Below are 14988 nucleotides of genomic sequence, written 5' to 3' on the forward strand. Positions count from 1 at the left end.
CCACTTCTCTGGAATCCTTGTCTCTCCTCCTATCCCAGCTGACACTCTGCCCCATGAATGTAGGCTGAAGAACAAAACATAGTGAGAGCTGTGGGAGTTTCCATCTCCTCCTCTTAGCCCCGGGGGACTCAGAAGAGCCATGATGCCAGAGTGTGGGTACAGAGAGCCCATGGCACCCCATCCTAAACCATCTCATAGGGAACCATCAGAGAGCCATGCGTTGGATTTGATGCTTCAAGCACAGCAAACCTTGCATTTGTCCTGGACTTTGCAAACTTTCAAATAGTTTTTATCCCTTTTTTTCCTCCTGAAACCCCTACAGGAAAGTAGGATGGAGATTAAACTGACACCAATAACAACCACCACCCTTGACCAGCCCTTTGGGGCAGAGATCTCATTCAGCTGGATTTTGGGTCTCTAGTATCTGCCACTGACCCAGCACCTGGGTCCCCAGGAGTTCACTAATGTTTGCTCACCATAAAATGCACTGTTCTAAAGTGTACAATTCAGTAATGCAAAGGTTGTGCAACCATCACCAATGTCTAACTCCGACATCACTCCCCATTCTTCCCATTTCTGATGAAACAATCATACCAGCAGTCTAGAAAAATAGTAGCTAATATTGACAACAAACTAAGTGTTTTGGATAATTTCTCAAATTTACTTTTCACATGGGTCCTCTGAGGTAAGTTTTACTAATCTCCATTTCACAGATTAGCAAAGTGAGGCTATAGGCTAAGAACTTTCACAAATTCACACAGCTAGTAAAGCCCCGGAGCTGGGCCTCGACCCTAAATCCAGGAAACTCCTCAGTAGGGCATCATTCCTAAGGGGGCCAGAGGTCACTGAGCAGGCAAAGGAGGGTCTCAACTGTGAGTCAAGCATCAGAAATGTACTGGGCACATGCCCTGGCCCTGTGGGAGACAGAGCTTAAACAGAGTGCTACAGCCTGTCTTGGAGCTTGGGAAGGTCAAGAAAGATGTCTTGGAAGCTCTGGGCCCCGACAGATGAAGATTCTAATAGGCAGGGTGCAAAGGCAGGATTCTCAAACTCACAGCACAAACCTAGAGCCAGGAGAGAGGTGAGGTGTGCAGTGGCCCCAGCCGGGGCTTGGGGCATGACATATCAGAGCTGGTGGCCCATCTCCAAAGACCTACTCTAAACCATGAAAATCAGAGATGTCTCTCATTGGACACTTTGGCAACCAGAGCACACCTTGATCCAAGACAGGAAAGAGGGTCTCGGTGCAACCCGTCTTGTGCCCTTTCCAAGGCAGTTCACCCTACATCATGCCTCTCTTCCCACTCAACAGTGCCCAGAGCTTTGGAACTGAACTTCGGGGCTCTTTGCCTAACAAAGGACTTTTGTCTGAATTTCCAGGGGCCAGAGGTAGTGGAAGGACCAGTTTGGCATAAGAATATGCTGTGGGATCAAACCCCACTGGGAAAGCAGGACAGAAACGATGCTTGCTTATTCCCAATTCATCTCTCAAAAGGGGAACAAGAATCTGATTTATACAAGTTTAGAGTTCCTCCCATAGGTCCTGTTTATTCCAAAACCCCAACCAGACACATTCTAAACCCCCGCACCCCACCCTGCCAAGATCCCTGAGACCCATTGTATGCACTGGAAAATTAAGGCACTGTGTCAGAGCGCCCCTGTGGGTCAGTGACACCTGATGTGTGAAGACCCAGGAGTCCTGACTCTCAGGGACTCTGTCTCCCCATGGGTCTGGCAGAACAGGGAGATGTTCCTTTCCCTTCTCTCTGGTCTTCAGACAGGGACTCTCTGCCGAGGTTTTCTAAGGATGGGCCAGGGCTGCCAGCCGCTAATTCTGACAGAGAGCAGAGAGGAGCCAAGGCCCTGGGGAAGCGGCGGCTGCAGGTGGCCAGTGGCCATCAGGAGACAGGGAACAGACTTGAACCCAGGGCTGGGCCTGCCTTCCAGCTGATGTGTCTGTCAGGACTGGGCCTGTTGTGCTGGGCTCCCCAGATGGGGAATAACAGCTGAGTCTACTGCCAGGGGGCAGAGAGAGGTGGGGGCTGATCACACCCCAAAGGGGCTACCGGCTTGGAGGCTCATGGGGCTGAAGAGAAATTTGACCTAGATTCCAGAGCCAAACACGCGGGTGGTGATGGGGGAGGCTGCCCAGCTGGGGCGTGTGGTGTCAGGATCCTGAGGCTGCCGTCACCCTGGCACGTCCCATGGCGGAAAATGGTCAATGTTCCCTCGAGTGGGTGACGGACTCAGAGCTTGCTCCGCGGAGCCTCCGCCAGGGGCCGCTGCAGCCGCCATACCACCCGCACTGGCTCAGCCGCGTGGTCCAGGTCTCGCAGGCCGCCCACGTCGCCCGTCTGGCTGTACCGCTGCAGGGCCGGCTGGAGCACGGTGATGGGGATGCTGAAGTTCAGGTGCGGGTAGGTGGCCCCTGTGTTATTGTCCCGCGTGTTGCTGGCGACGATCCCTGTAGAGGAGACAGAGAGGAAAGTGTGTGTGCCAGGACACAGGCGGACGGGAAGGGAGGCCCTAGGCCTCCTGGGGGCTTGAAGACCTCTCACAGCGACAGATGCCAGGCTTTCTTTCATGGTCACCAGCTCCCCGAGTCCCAGTCCCGGTCCTGCCTCAACTTTCTCCCTAACACTGTCAGTATCCAACACACTATATGTTTCACTTGTTTTGTTACCTTTCTCTCCAACTGGTGTCAGGACTTGCGTGTTTTGTTCAAGCAGCCTCCCCAGACCCAGAACAGTGCCCCGCTCCGAGGAGGCACTCATAAATACTTGCTGAATGGATGGATAAAATGAAACACACAGACACATTTTGTTTGGCCTGCTTAGTGTGCATATGTGTGTGCATGTGTACGCATGCGTTTTTTCAGTTTTAGACTTGCAGAAGCCTTGCCAAAATAGCAGCGTTCCTGTATATCCTTCATCCAGCCTTTCCTTCTGTTAGTATCTTATGTCACCATAAAACATTGATCATAAGCAACAAATTAACCAATGCTATTAACTGAAGCAAAGAACTCATTTGGATTTCACCAGTGTTTTCATTAATGCTCTTTTTCTGTCCTAGGATGCAATCCAGGATCCCACACAGCATCTGGTTGTCACCTCTCCTCAGTCTCCTCCAATCTGGGCCAGTTCCAGTCTTCCCTTACCTTTCATGGCCTTGACACCTTGAAGAGTACAGGTCAGTTATTTTGTAGAATGTCTCTCAATTTGGGTTTACCTAATGTTTTCTCAGGATAAGATTGAGGCTCCATGTTGCTGAGAATACTGTAGAAGCAACGTGTGCTCAGTGCTTCCTATTAGGAGGTGTACGATGTCAATATGAATGACTTGTGATGTTAACACTTGGCCAAGGGTTATCGCCCAGGTTTCTTACTATTTCCCTGTGTAAAGTACTAAATATTTTAGGGTTAGGCACATAGCCTGTTTCTATTTAAACCATTGCCCACTGACTTTAGCATCCACCAGTGGATCTGTCTGCAGCATTTCCTACTGTGGTGACCCAACAGTGATTTCCTATTTCCCTCATTTCCTCTGCATTTATTCATTGCAAATCTTCTGCAAGAAAGAGTTGTTGCTTGTCTCCATTTAAAAATGTATTTGGTTATGTATTTATAGCAGTGCGGACACATGGATATTCATTTATTTCCTTGGGCTATAATGCAATACTATTGCTATTTGTTGTTGCTCCAGTTGTTCCCATGGGAGTTTCTTCAAGTCGGCTCTTGGTTCTTTCAACATTTGACATGCCCCATTATATGGTTGTTTTGCTAGAATTTCCTTCCCTTCCAGCACCACACGTTGCTCCAGGCGCATCTTAGATTTTCCCTGTCCCAGTCCTCGTATCAACCAGTTTCCAGTTCCTTTTATTAGAGAATGGCTCTTAGAAACCAAGTTCTAGGCTCTCAGTGTGCTCATTGCAACTGGGCTGTCACCGCAGACAGAGCTGGGACACACACATATATATATTAACTCACGCATACATACACATATATATTTATTTCTGTATGCACTTATCTGTATATATATTTTTTTAAGTCACGGTTGCTTGACTTTATTTGTATACTAAGGCTGAAGAAATAAGTAAATCTATTATTGTAGCTAGTAAGAGCAAGTCTCTCACTATGGCAGAAAGCAGTCAGAAATACGAGAAGGGGAGGCACACATGAACCCTGTGTGCTGGACTACAGTTGGGCCGTTGGAGGTAACCTTTTTTAAAAAACCTGAATTAGTTACCAAAATTTTTTAATTGAAAGGTTTAACAGCCATATATTTAAAAGTAAAAATAAAAAATGGTTCACAACTTCTTATGAAAAATTGGAGGTTGTCCAGTATTTGCCCATTCCTTCATAATGTGGCAACGATTGTTGGAGCTGAGTGGTGTTTACCCCAGTTCACCCCTGACCTTCCACTCCATATTGTCCTCACTCACTTATTCACTTCCTTTACCTGCCCAGCCTCTGAAAGCTTTGGAGTCTCTGACCCTTACACTCGTGACCCAACTCCTGAGTCTCACAGATTGAATGAGATTAGGTGATTTACCTAAAGTTGCACTGTGGCTTAGTGGCAGAGAAAGAACCAGAACCCACTTGTATTCTCTCACAGCTCAGCCTTTCTTTCTTTCTTTCTTTCTTTCATTAAATTTTTTTTAAGAGAATTTTTTTTTTTTTTTTTGTGGTACCTGCCCCTAGCGGGAACCAAACCCAGGACTCTCTGGTCCACAGGCCAACGCTCAACCGCTGAGCCAAACTGGCCAGGGTGCATCTATCTCTTTCTACCCTCAGGAGCAGAACAGCCTGAAAACCTTGGCTAACTACTTCCCAGGCAAAATGACGCAATCTTCTCAGACAGGTGGTGAACAACAAGCATTCACGAGATGGGACTGAGGCTCTGGCAAGGGGGAGGCTGGGAGAGGGCCAAGGAGCTGCTTACCCAGGAGGTCTCCTGAACAGGTAGAGAAGAGGGGACCCCCACTGGAGCCGCCATGCACCGCACACGTGGTCTGCAGCATCACTGGTGTGTCATCCACCTGCACCACCGCTGACAGGATGCCCGAGGTCACCGAGGGCCCACAAGCCTGGCCAAAAACACCGAAGCCCACCACACTGACAGCCTCGCCTGCCAGACAGGAAAAGAGGATGAAAATGGAAAGCCTCCTCCTCTGTCTGGCAGAACTACCCTCCCCAATCCCATCTCTGCACTCCCCAGAGTTCCCAACACTGCCCTTGGAGTTTCTGCCTTCAGAGAGCCTCCCCTAGGTTCCTACAGGAAGAGGCTGGGACCTCCACTGAGTTCCCAGCACTGCACCTGCTCGACCACTTCTCATCATTAGGCTGTTCCCGAACCCTCCGTCCCCTGCTAGACTAGGTAGTCACTCTTTGGAGTTCCTAGAACCTAGCTAGGGGCTCAATAAATGCGTGTAGAATTAACATCCATCTCCTCCTGGAACTAAGACGTCTCTTGGTGAAAAAAAAAAATGGTGATGATGACTACATAACCCTCCTTTACCAAGTGTTTGCATGCACAGGGCATGAAGCTGAGCGCTTTACAGGGAACACCTCACCCAGGCCTCACGACACCCAGGAATAGGCATCTGTCCCCATTTACAGATGTGGAAACTGAGGCAGAGAACATTACGTTGCCTGTCCAAGGATACAGGGCTAGCAAGTGGCAAAAGAGATGCCAGCTCAGAGAGCTTGTGCTCTTTGTCATCACATCATACTGCATGCACAAAGTGAGACCTCTGGTGCTTCTGTGGCAGCATCACACAGCCTTTTACTCAAATCGTGGCACGGCAGCCTTGAAAGAGCAACACCTCTCTGACCAGCCTGCAGTGCTATAAGGAGCCTCCAAGGCTCAGCACCTCCATGCTACACTGCCACAGGGTCACAGGAGAGAGGCATGCCTTATCCTTCACTGGGGATTCCACTTGCCTCCCAGCACCTGGGGCATGCTGGGCACAAGAAGGGAAGCCTCCAAGAGCATCCTTGGCCAAAGCACTGTAACCAGAATGATTTCATGCCAGCTTGATGCCACCCTGACTTATTAGTCCAGCAGGAGTGGGAAGGGAGTTGGCCTGGGGGACTGGCTCCCTGATCTGCAGGGTTTGAGTGTCCAACAATGACTTTCCTTCCTAAGGTCCATCCCAGATCAGAGGGCCCCTTTGTCCTTTACCTTCGTGGAAATGCTCTGTGGGCACAGGCATGTGGACACCCTCTAGTTCTTCCTCCAGGCTCACCACTGCTATGTCATATGGAGATGTCTCCTGAGTGGCAAACACCACATGTCCCCAGATCTTGGCACTCCTGGGAGCAAGGGAAACAAAATGACAGGTTAGCTTTCTGACCCTTTAGTGCTGGGAGGAAGTAAGGGGATGAGTGATAGTAAAAGCCATGGACTTGAGAATCAAAAGATCTGGCATCAGCCCTGAAACCTACCAGGCCGGCAACTCTGGCATGTCATGTAACCGTTCTGTGGTATTTCCAAACATGCTTTACCAATTGCAAAGCTTCCTGCACGTCACCATGATCGTAAACACCTGACACCCAGTGAGCACTGTGGGCCAGGCCTAGTGTTAACACTCTATGGACATCATTCATTTAGTCCTCACAGCATCCCTACAAACAAGGCACTATTATTAGCTCCATTTTAGTTGGTGCATTTGAGACCCAGAAAGGCCGAATAACGTTCCCAAGATCACATAAGTGGTAGGAGCCAGAGCAAACATGCTCAATGTTTTCCTTCCCTGCTTCATCTGATATGGATAATCCTGTCAGTTGGTGGGAGAGGTGACATGATTTCAACCCTCTGGGTCCTTTTACATAAATGCTAGCACTTCTGTAGCACTTACTATGTGCCAGGCTCTGTTCCAAGACTATACATGTCAACTCAAAGCAAGGCAGTTTAGACAGATTAAGTGACTGGCCCAAGATCACACAAGGGCTTCCTGCTGCACATTCTATAGGGGTTGTTTCCAGCAGACCTGGTGGTTTTCTTAGGAGCAAGAGTGGGGTGGGTTGGTGTAGCTGGAACCACACAAACAGGGAAATTCTCATCAGTCATGGCTGTCTTGTTGGTCACCAGGGGGTACCTCTATGGCAAAGCTAGGCTGGATAAACCTCAGAGATTCAGCAGAAGGATTTTGAAAGGCCTGGGCTGCCAGGCTGCATTGAGCCAGGTGCAGGAGAACATCTGGCATTAACACCAAGGTGCTATCCTGCTTTGTTTGGGCCTAAGTTAAGTACCTGAAACTACAGAGGAATAGAACATGTACTAGAAAATCTAGCCAGGAAGCCAAGGCCACTGTCCCCACTGCCAGAGCAAGTGGAAGGAGGACGAGAGTGCTTTTCCCTGCACAGAGGGAACAAATGACTGTCTGAAGTCCCAACCTGGCTGGCCACCAGGATCACCCAAAGATTGTTCAAAATCTACCTGTCTGGGCCCCACTCCCACATTCTAATTAGGTGGAACTCCACATCTATAAAGATGGGAAGCTCTGATTCAGATCTACAAGATACATAAGATGAACAGGCCCCACTCATTATTCTGGGAGAACAGCATCTTTGGCCCCTAGGACTTCACTACTCCTATCAAGGGAATAGAGGAGGGCCTAGTGGTGTGCGAGCACAGACAAGTTGCCCCGAATGAAATCAGACTGGGAGAGGAAGGTCAAAGATGCCCAGGCAAAGATGCAGGTGTGCCCCATAGTTCCCAAATCCAGAGTTGCTTGACATCTTGCCCAAGCCCCACTCAGCCCCTGCCAGGAGGCCCAGATTCCCCTACCCAGGAGTCCTGGGTGCCAAGGATGAGAGGAGGGTCCTAAATCATCAACGTGATGCCAAAATGCTTCCATAATCCTGAGGATTAAGACCTGAGCATAAGATCCAGACCTCAGACCTGGTGAGGGGGTAGAGTGAGAGCACCCTTGAGGGTCTTACTTGGGGGTGGTGGGGCGCACCAGGACTTTGGCCATCTCTCGAGGGGCCACATGCCGGCAGGTCACCACAAGGCGGGGCGCCATGACCACTCCAGAGCCCCAGACAGTGCCACACTCTACCAGCACGGCCGCAGCTGCCCACGGGGGCCCAGGGTCTCGGAGGGGCAGGCCCCACGGGGCGCCCACCTCGGGCGGCAGGAGGGCGGCCAGGGAACCGGTACCGGGACACAGGCGGCCAAGTGCGGCTCCGGCAGCACGGAGGAGAGGTGCGGCAGCGCAGAGCAGCGTGAGGCCCACCCACTCGCGGGCTTTCCAGCAGAGGGGCGCCGCCACCAGCGCCACCAGTGTCCCCGCGGGCCGCACCGCGAACACGCCGCCGCCCTCGGTGCCAGGCAGGCAGCGCGCATCGGTGAGCAGTAGTGGGCCCGCCGCGTTGCTGAGCACGCCGCGGCTCAGCGTATTGAGAAAGATGTCCGGGCAGAAAGACCCAAACGGGGAGCCACAGGCCAACAGCGGCGCGCCCTTGGGCACGGCCCCGAGCGGCGCCACGGCCACAGCCGTCCCGCGCTCGTCCGCCTCCTCCTCCGAATCGTGCTTCACACGCAGCAGCGCGAACCAGCCCAGCGCTCTCAGCTGATCCTCCTCCTCGTCCTCCGACACTTCGTCGTCCGGCGCCGCGCTCGCGAAGCGCCACTGCTCGGCCGGCTCTCTCCCGAAGAGGCGCGCGAAGTGGGCCCGGAAGGCCGGGCAGCTCAGCAGCAGCAGCAGCTCGGCAGGGTACGGGGGCTGCAGGGGCCGCCCGCGGTGCCGGGCCGGAGGGCTGGGCTCCAGGCCGGCGCACTGGGGAGTGCACAACCCGGGGCGGCCTCGCTCCGCGCGGCCTGCGGGACTCGCGGCCGTTGGGCTCCACTGCACGTGCAGGCGCAGGTCATCGTCGCAACTGTCGCCAGGCAGGAAGGCCGCGTCGGCTGCGGTCAGCGCCCCGCTGCCGGCCCGCAGAAAGGGGGTGAAGATGCCCCCGTGGCACAGCACCAGGCCCTGGCTGCGGCTCAGGATCACCCCGCTGCAGCTCCACGAGCCCGCCTCGGGCTGCCCGGCCCGAGAGGCACTCACCACGCAACCCGCCTGCTCGGCTACCCTCATGGCGGGCCCCCACTGTCGCCCCATGTCTCCGGGATCGTGCTGCCCAGCTCCCCCGGAGAGCCAGGGAACTAGCGAGAACCCGGACTGGCCACTGAGGACTCCACACAGCGCCACCCTGAGCTGGAAGCGAAAGGCGCAATCTCGGTTCTTCCTGGTCCGGCCCGATTGGCCAAGCCCCCCGGCGCGATTGGTTGGGCCTGGGGTCAAGCTCTGATTGGCTGCTGAGGCTGACCCACCTACTTTCTCCTCCCCTGTTGGTCATGCCACCGGTGAAACATAGAGGGCGCCGCAGTCCGGGAGGATGAGCCCCGGGAGTGACAGGCGTGAGGCTTTACGGGAAGACTGAAGGGAATGACAGTGGGCGGATCCTTCGGAACCTTAGTCTGGTCTCTGTTCGTTTGGCTGCAGGAAACGGAATAGAAATGAGCGCCGATGTGGCAATACTTACCTAGGCCATGACAGCACTCGTCAGCATCTGCCTAGGTCAAGGTGACATTCGACCTCTGACGGGATAATACGGCAAAGAAATCCTTGGCCATTTCAGTATTTTTTAATTTTGTTAAGTAAACCCTACAGCAATCCACTAAGGGGCACGGAGCTCACAAGATTACACCTCGGCTTTTGATGCCAAAACCCAACACTACAAATCCCGTGAAAACTGAATTTGCTACAAATAAAATTGCCCTTATAGTATGGACTATGAACAGTGATTGAAGTCTAAGTTTTTAATTATACAAGTTTATATTTTGCAGTATGCACATTTCACATAATAACCCCCCAAGTTTTGTCTAGGTTGGGGCCAAACGCTTTTTGTGCAAAGCGTGAGAGTGTAGTTCAGTTTTTGCAGGCCAGACATTGTCTCAAATACTCAACTCTGCAGTGGTAGCATGCAAAAGCCAACGCAATAGGGTGGCTGTGTTCCAACAAAACTTTATGGACACTAAAATTTAAATTTCATATAATTTTCATGTCACAAAATAACCTTTTTCCCCCCTCATAGACCATAAACAGGCAGCACGCCAGATTTAGCCCAGGAGCTGTAGTTTGCCATCCTTGATCTAGGCAAACATAAAATACCCCTACTTTTCCAAAGAAGTGTCCTTGAGGATATAAGAGTATGAATATGTTTTGGGGGATTTCAGGATATACCCAAAGCAGTCACCACAAGCTAGACATTTCACTAAAATACACATTTTTAATCTATATCACTAAATACACTTTTTTTTTCATCTCTTTTTTTTTTTTATTCCTCACCCAAGGATACTTTTCCATTTATTATTAGATAGAATGGGAGGGAGGGAGAGACAGAGAAACATCAATGTGATAGAGCCACATCAACTGGTTGCCTCCGGGAGGACCTGACCAGGGCCAGGGACAAACCACAGCCAAAGTACTATGTGCCCTTGGCCGGAATCAAACCCACGACTCATTGGTCCTCAGGCTGATGCCTTGCCCGCTGAGCCAAACTGGCCAGGGCTGCCTTGAATTCTTGAATAAATTAATGCTGTTTGGTTGGTTTATCCCCAGCACAACAGAGGGTAATGCTCACAGTGTTCCCAGTAGCAAAGCTATCTGAAAAGGGAAATGATGATCCATTTTAGTATGAAGCAGGACTGAAATTAGCAGTCAGTCTTCCCATAGCAACCATTAGGTGTTTTTTTGTTTGTTTGTTTGTTTGTATTTTGTTTTTTGGTTCTGTGACTCACTGGCTTGAGCACAGTAAAATCACTCAACTATCCCAACTTCCTAGCAATTAAGAGTTTTTTTCTCTCTAGAGTTGCGATTCTCCCTTAATGACATCCAAGCCTCCAGCATGTTATATGTCAGGTTTTTCTTATGTTTATGGCACATCACAGTATAGAGACCCAAGTCACAGCCAATAGCCAAGATGAGACCCCCTTGAGTATTGGGCTGATTAACTCAGCCTTTAATTCTCATGTTCCACTCCAACTCAAACAACACAAATGCATATGAACATAGAACCCATGGTCTCTGGTCATAGTAACATGGACATTAGTTTAAATCACAGAATGCCTCCAATAATTTTAATACTCAGTCAAAAAGAAACTGTTGCATTTTGCTTCCCATTCTCTTCATCCCGGTACTTTAGTTTTGTTTTTTATTTATTATTTTTTTAACTTATCTTTATTGTTGAATGTATTACAGATATTCCTCCTTTTTCCCCTACTGACGCCCTCCTTCCTGCTCCCGCCCCCCTCCTGCCTTTCCCCACACTATTGTCTGTGTCCATTGGTTATGCATAAATGCATATAAGTTCTTTGGTTTATTTCTTCCCACCCACCCCCCTTCCCTTTGAGATTTGTCAGTCTAACAACCAATTTGTACTTATTAATCCCTTCATCTTTCACCCATTCCCCCAACCCCCCTCCCATCTGGCAACCAACAAAATGTTCTCTGTATCTATGAGAATGTTTCTGTTCTGCTTGTTCATTTTGTTTGTAAATTCAATTGTCCATAGGTATGTATTTATTGCCACTTTGTTCATATTTTTTATCTTCTTTTTCTTCAAGAAGACCCTTCAACATTTCATATAATATTGGTTTGGTGGCAATAAACTCCTTTAGCTATTTTTTTGTCTGGGAAACTGTATATGTCCATCGATTCTAAATGATAGCTTTGCAGGATAGAGTAATCTTCTTTGTAGGTTCTTGCTTTTCATCACTTTGAATATTTCTTGCCACTCCCTTCTGGCCTGCAAAGTTTCTTTTGAGAATTCAGCTGACAGTCTTATGGAAGCTCCCTTGTAGATAACTAACTGCTTTTCTCTGGCTGCTTTTAAGATTCTCTCTTTAACCTTTTGTATTTTGATTATGATGTGTCTTGGTGTGGGCCTCTTGGAGTTCATCTTGTTTGGGACTCCCTGTGCTTCCTGGACTTGTATGTATGTTTCCCTCACCAAGTTAGGGAAGTTTTCTGTCATTATTGTTTCAAATAAATTTTCAATTTCTTGTTCTCTCTCGTCTCCTTCTGGCAGCCCCATGATGCGAATGTTGGTACACTTGAAGTTGTCCCAGAGGCTCCTTACACTATCCTCATTTTGTTGGATTATTTTTTCTTTTTGCTGTTCTCATTGGGTGTTTTTTGCTTCCTTATATTCCAAATCGATGGTTTGCTTCTTGACTTTACCTACTCTACTATTGAATCTCTGTTAATTATTCTTTATTTCAGTCAGTGCCTCCTGACTGGTCCTTTTTTATGCTCTTGAGGCCCTCACTAAGTTCATTGAAGTTCTCACTAAGTTCACTGGGCATCCTTATAAGCAGTGTTTTGAACTCTGCATCTGATTGATTGCTTATCTCCATTTCGTTTAGTTCTTTTTCTAGAGTTCTGTTCTGTTCTTTCATTTGAGACATGTTTCTTTGTCTCCTCATTTTGGCTGCCTCCCTGTGTTTGTTTCTATGTATTAGGTAGAGTTGCTATGTCTCCTGAGCTTCCTAGGGTGGCCTACTGTAGTAGGTATCCTGTAGGGTCCAGTGGCACAGCCTCCTTGGTCTCCCAGCTGGACCCTTGAGGTGTACCCCTCATATGGACTTTACACCCTTCTGTTATAATTGAGTCTTCATCGCTGTTGCACATCAATGAGAGGGTTTTACTCAGGCTGATCAGCTGTAGGGACTGGCTGTGCCCACTGACCACTGACCTCTGACTACTTTGAAGGATCAGCTGTGCAGGGGCCCACCACACAGAGCAAGACTTACTTCAGCAGGGCTCTGGTACCCACTGAGTCCATTCCTTGAGTGTGTCACTTGAGGTGGTTGGGTGTTGGTGCTTCGACGTGGTCTGAAGCTGTCCACTGGGTGTGCTGGCTCTGGAGCAAGGTGTTCTACCTGGGGCCACCAAGCATAAGCTATAAAGTGATCTGCAGATGGCTTCTTCTTGTGCTGGGCTTGGAGATGCCCAGGCAAAGCCAAGCTGTGAACCAAGACTGGCTGCTTCTGGTGCCAGGCCTGGGCCACTTAACAAGAGGTATGAGGCTGAGACCAGATGCTGCTTGTTTGAGAGAATTCAGGAAAATCTGGAGCAGGATGCAAGACAGGCCAATTCTATGTTAAAGCCACTGGGAACAGCTTGGGTGGGCCAGGGCTCAGGGAATCACTAGGGAGAGGCGGGGGTGGGGGTGGGGGGGACAGTGTGAGCCAGGTTGCTGGAGTCCCAGATACTGCAGGTCATCTGCCAGCCTCCTGGGGGAAGGGCTCATCAAAGGAACAAAGACCTCTGACAGCATGTCTGTCCAGAAGACAGCTGCCTCTCCAGCCCTCACCCCAATGCCAAACAACTCAGTTCTTCCCCACATGTCTCTGGTGCCTTTCGAGCTGCCTGCCCCACACTGGAGCTCAGAGGCAGCAAGTCAGAGTAAGTCCCTGAGCAGGCCTTTTAAGAGCTGCCTGGGGCTTCAGCAGCCTCAGTTCCCTCTGGTTTTTACAGCCAGGAGTTATGAGGACTTCTCTTCCTGGCACTGGAACCCTAAGAGGGTGGCCTGGTGTGGGACGGGGGCCCCTCCCTCCTCAGGGAGGATCTTCACAGCCAAGGTATCCTCCTGGTTTTTATCCGCCACAAGTGGGTGTTCAGTTTAATTTTAGAATCTGTTATGATTTTCTAAAAGCAAGTCTTCCTGTAAGCCTAGTAAACACACAGCACAAGTTTCATGTCTTCTATTTTGCCAAATGTAGCATTCAACTGGATCTCTCCAATTTTGTATAAAATGATGAAGCAGCTAAAGATGGATCCAGTCCTTGCTACCACATTAATGTAAGATTTTGTTCAAAAGTCTGCCCTACCCTGTTGCAGAGGTGACCACCAACCCTGGGACCACCGGATGCTCCAAGGCTCTCAAACAGTACCAACTTTATTATTTCTAGTGGAATGTGTAATTGGCTTAGCGTTTTTCCCCCTAGTAGAAAAATTGTATGTATTTCTTCCCCAAAGTAGGAAAGAACTTTTGCTTTCCCCAGCACAACAAATGTCATATGTTCAAACTCAGAACCAATGCAAAAATAAAAGAAAGTAAAAGCGAGACAAGAAGTTTGTTTTAACTTTTTATTAAAATGTTTAGGATACAGATTGACTTTCTTTTGTAAATGACTGTTTCACTTTCCCTGAAACAGGACATATATGCACTCTGATAAAACAGAATGAGAAGTCTCCATTCGTGGGAGTTCCTGAACTAAGCTCTGATCCAGCTGTCAGGAGCCAAGCTCCTCACAGCTGATTCTTTCCTCTATTATTACAGGAACAGTGTTTTATGTGGGGCAAGAAACGACTGGTACCTCTTGACTTTTTAATCCCCTTTCTCCAGTGGCCAAAATAAACCACTTTCACAAAGAGCTGTTCTGCGTAGAATCCATAGTTTTCTAGCCTGCTACAAAGTGATTAGGGAAAAAGGAAAACAAGAAAACTAACACTGAAGCAATCATACTTCTCATGTCTCTGGATAGAGAAGTATGGATTACCTGTAGCCAAAGTAAATTAAAAGTATACAAGTTAACTCATTCACCATTCACTAGGTTTGTTCACTTTTAAGGCTTTAACCCCTTTCCAAACCAACAACCGTCTTAATCCAGCTATGCTTGCTCATAAACCAAAATCATGCTCATCCCAGACTTATACTCCACTGGGCCTCTGCATTTGGTACCTGGCAGTGAAAGTATGCTTTCCTAATAGTACGGAGGACATTATTAACAATGGGAAATCCAACTAAAGATCAATGCTCTCACCCCAAAAATAGGTTACCCACAGTTCCTTACCCTCACATTAGAAGAATCCACTGAATTCAATCCTCTGCATATCAGCATCATCACAATTTTCAACTTGGAGGAAACTACCTCTAATTTTTCATTAGAAGAAAAATGAAGATATTCTCTCATCTTAACACCACCTCCT

At 49.1% G+C, this 14988-nt stretch overlaps 1 protein-coding gene across 3 annotated transcripts; it reads right to left on the reverse strand.

Moving 5' to 3' along the window:
* Positions 1-679: 679 nt before the first annotated feature.
* Positions 680-9191, reverse strand: TYSND1 (trypsin like peroxisomal matrix peptidase 1). 3 transcript variants are annotated; one of them, XM_036265839.1, is made up of 4 exons: positions 7946-9191; positions 6183-6313; positions 4941-5126; positions 680-2464 (listed from the first exon to the last, which is right to left on the reverse strand). In XM_036265839.1, the coding sequence occupies exons 1-4, from the start codon at positions 9109-9111 to the stop codon at positions 2247-2249; spliced, it is 1701 nt and encodes a 566-aa protein (XP_036121732.1). In that variant the 5' UTR covers positions 9112-9191; the 3' UTR covers positions 680-2246. The 3 variants fall into 3 exon arrangements, 2 of the variants coding, with proteins under 2 accessions (XP_036121732.1, XP_036121733.1); XR_004960049.1 differs by having other exon boundaries at positions 2361-2464; positions 4941-5085; XM_036265840.1 differs by lacking the exon at positions 4941-5126.
* Between the last annotated feature and the right edge of the window lie 5797 nt (positions 9192-14988).

The sequence above is a fragment of the Molossus molossus genome, unplaced genomic scaffold (assembly GCF_014108415.1).
Source record: "Molossus molossus isolate mMolMol1 unplaced genomic scaffold, mMolMol1.p scaffold_m16_p_17, whole genome shotgun sequence".
Lineage (NCBI taxonomy): Eukaryota > Metazoa > Chordata > Mammalia > Chiroptera > Molossidae > Molossus > Molossus molossus.

Coding starts and splice junctions, on each gene's coding strand:
- TYSND1 (XM_036265839.1), bottom strand. CDS start 9,111: ATGGGGCGACAGTGGGGGCCCGCCATGAGGGTAGCCGAGCAGGCGGGT. Junction 5,127..6,182: donor CACAGAGCATTTCCACGAAG/GTAAAGGACAAA, acceptor CCTGTCTGGCAG/GCGAGGCTGTCAGTGTGGTG. Junction 2,465..4,940: donor CTGTTCAGGAGACCTCCTGG/GTAAGCAGCTCC, acceptor TCTCCTCTACAG/GGATCGTCGCCAGCAACACG.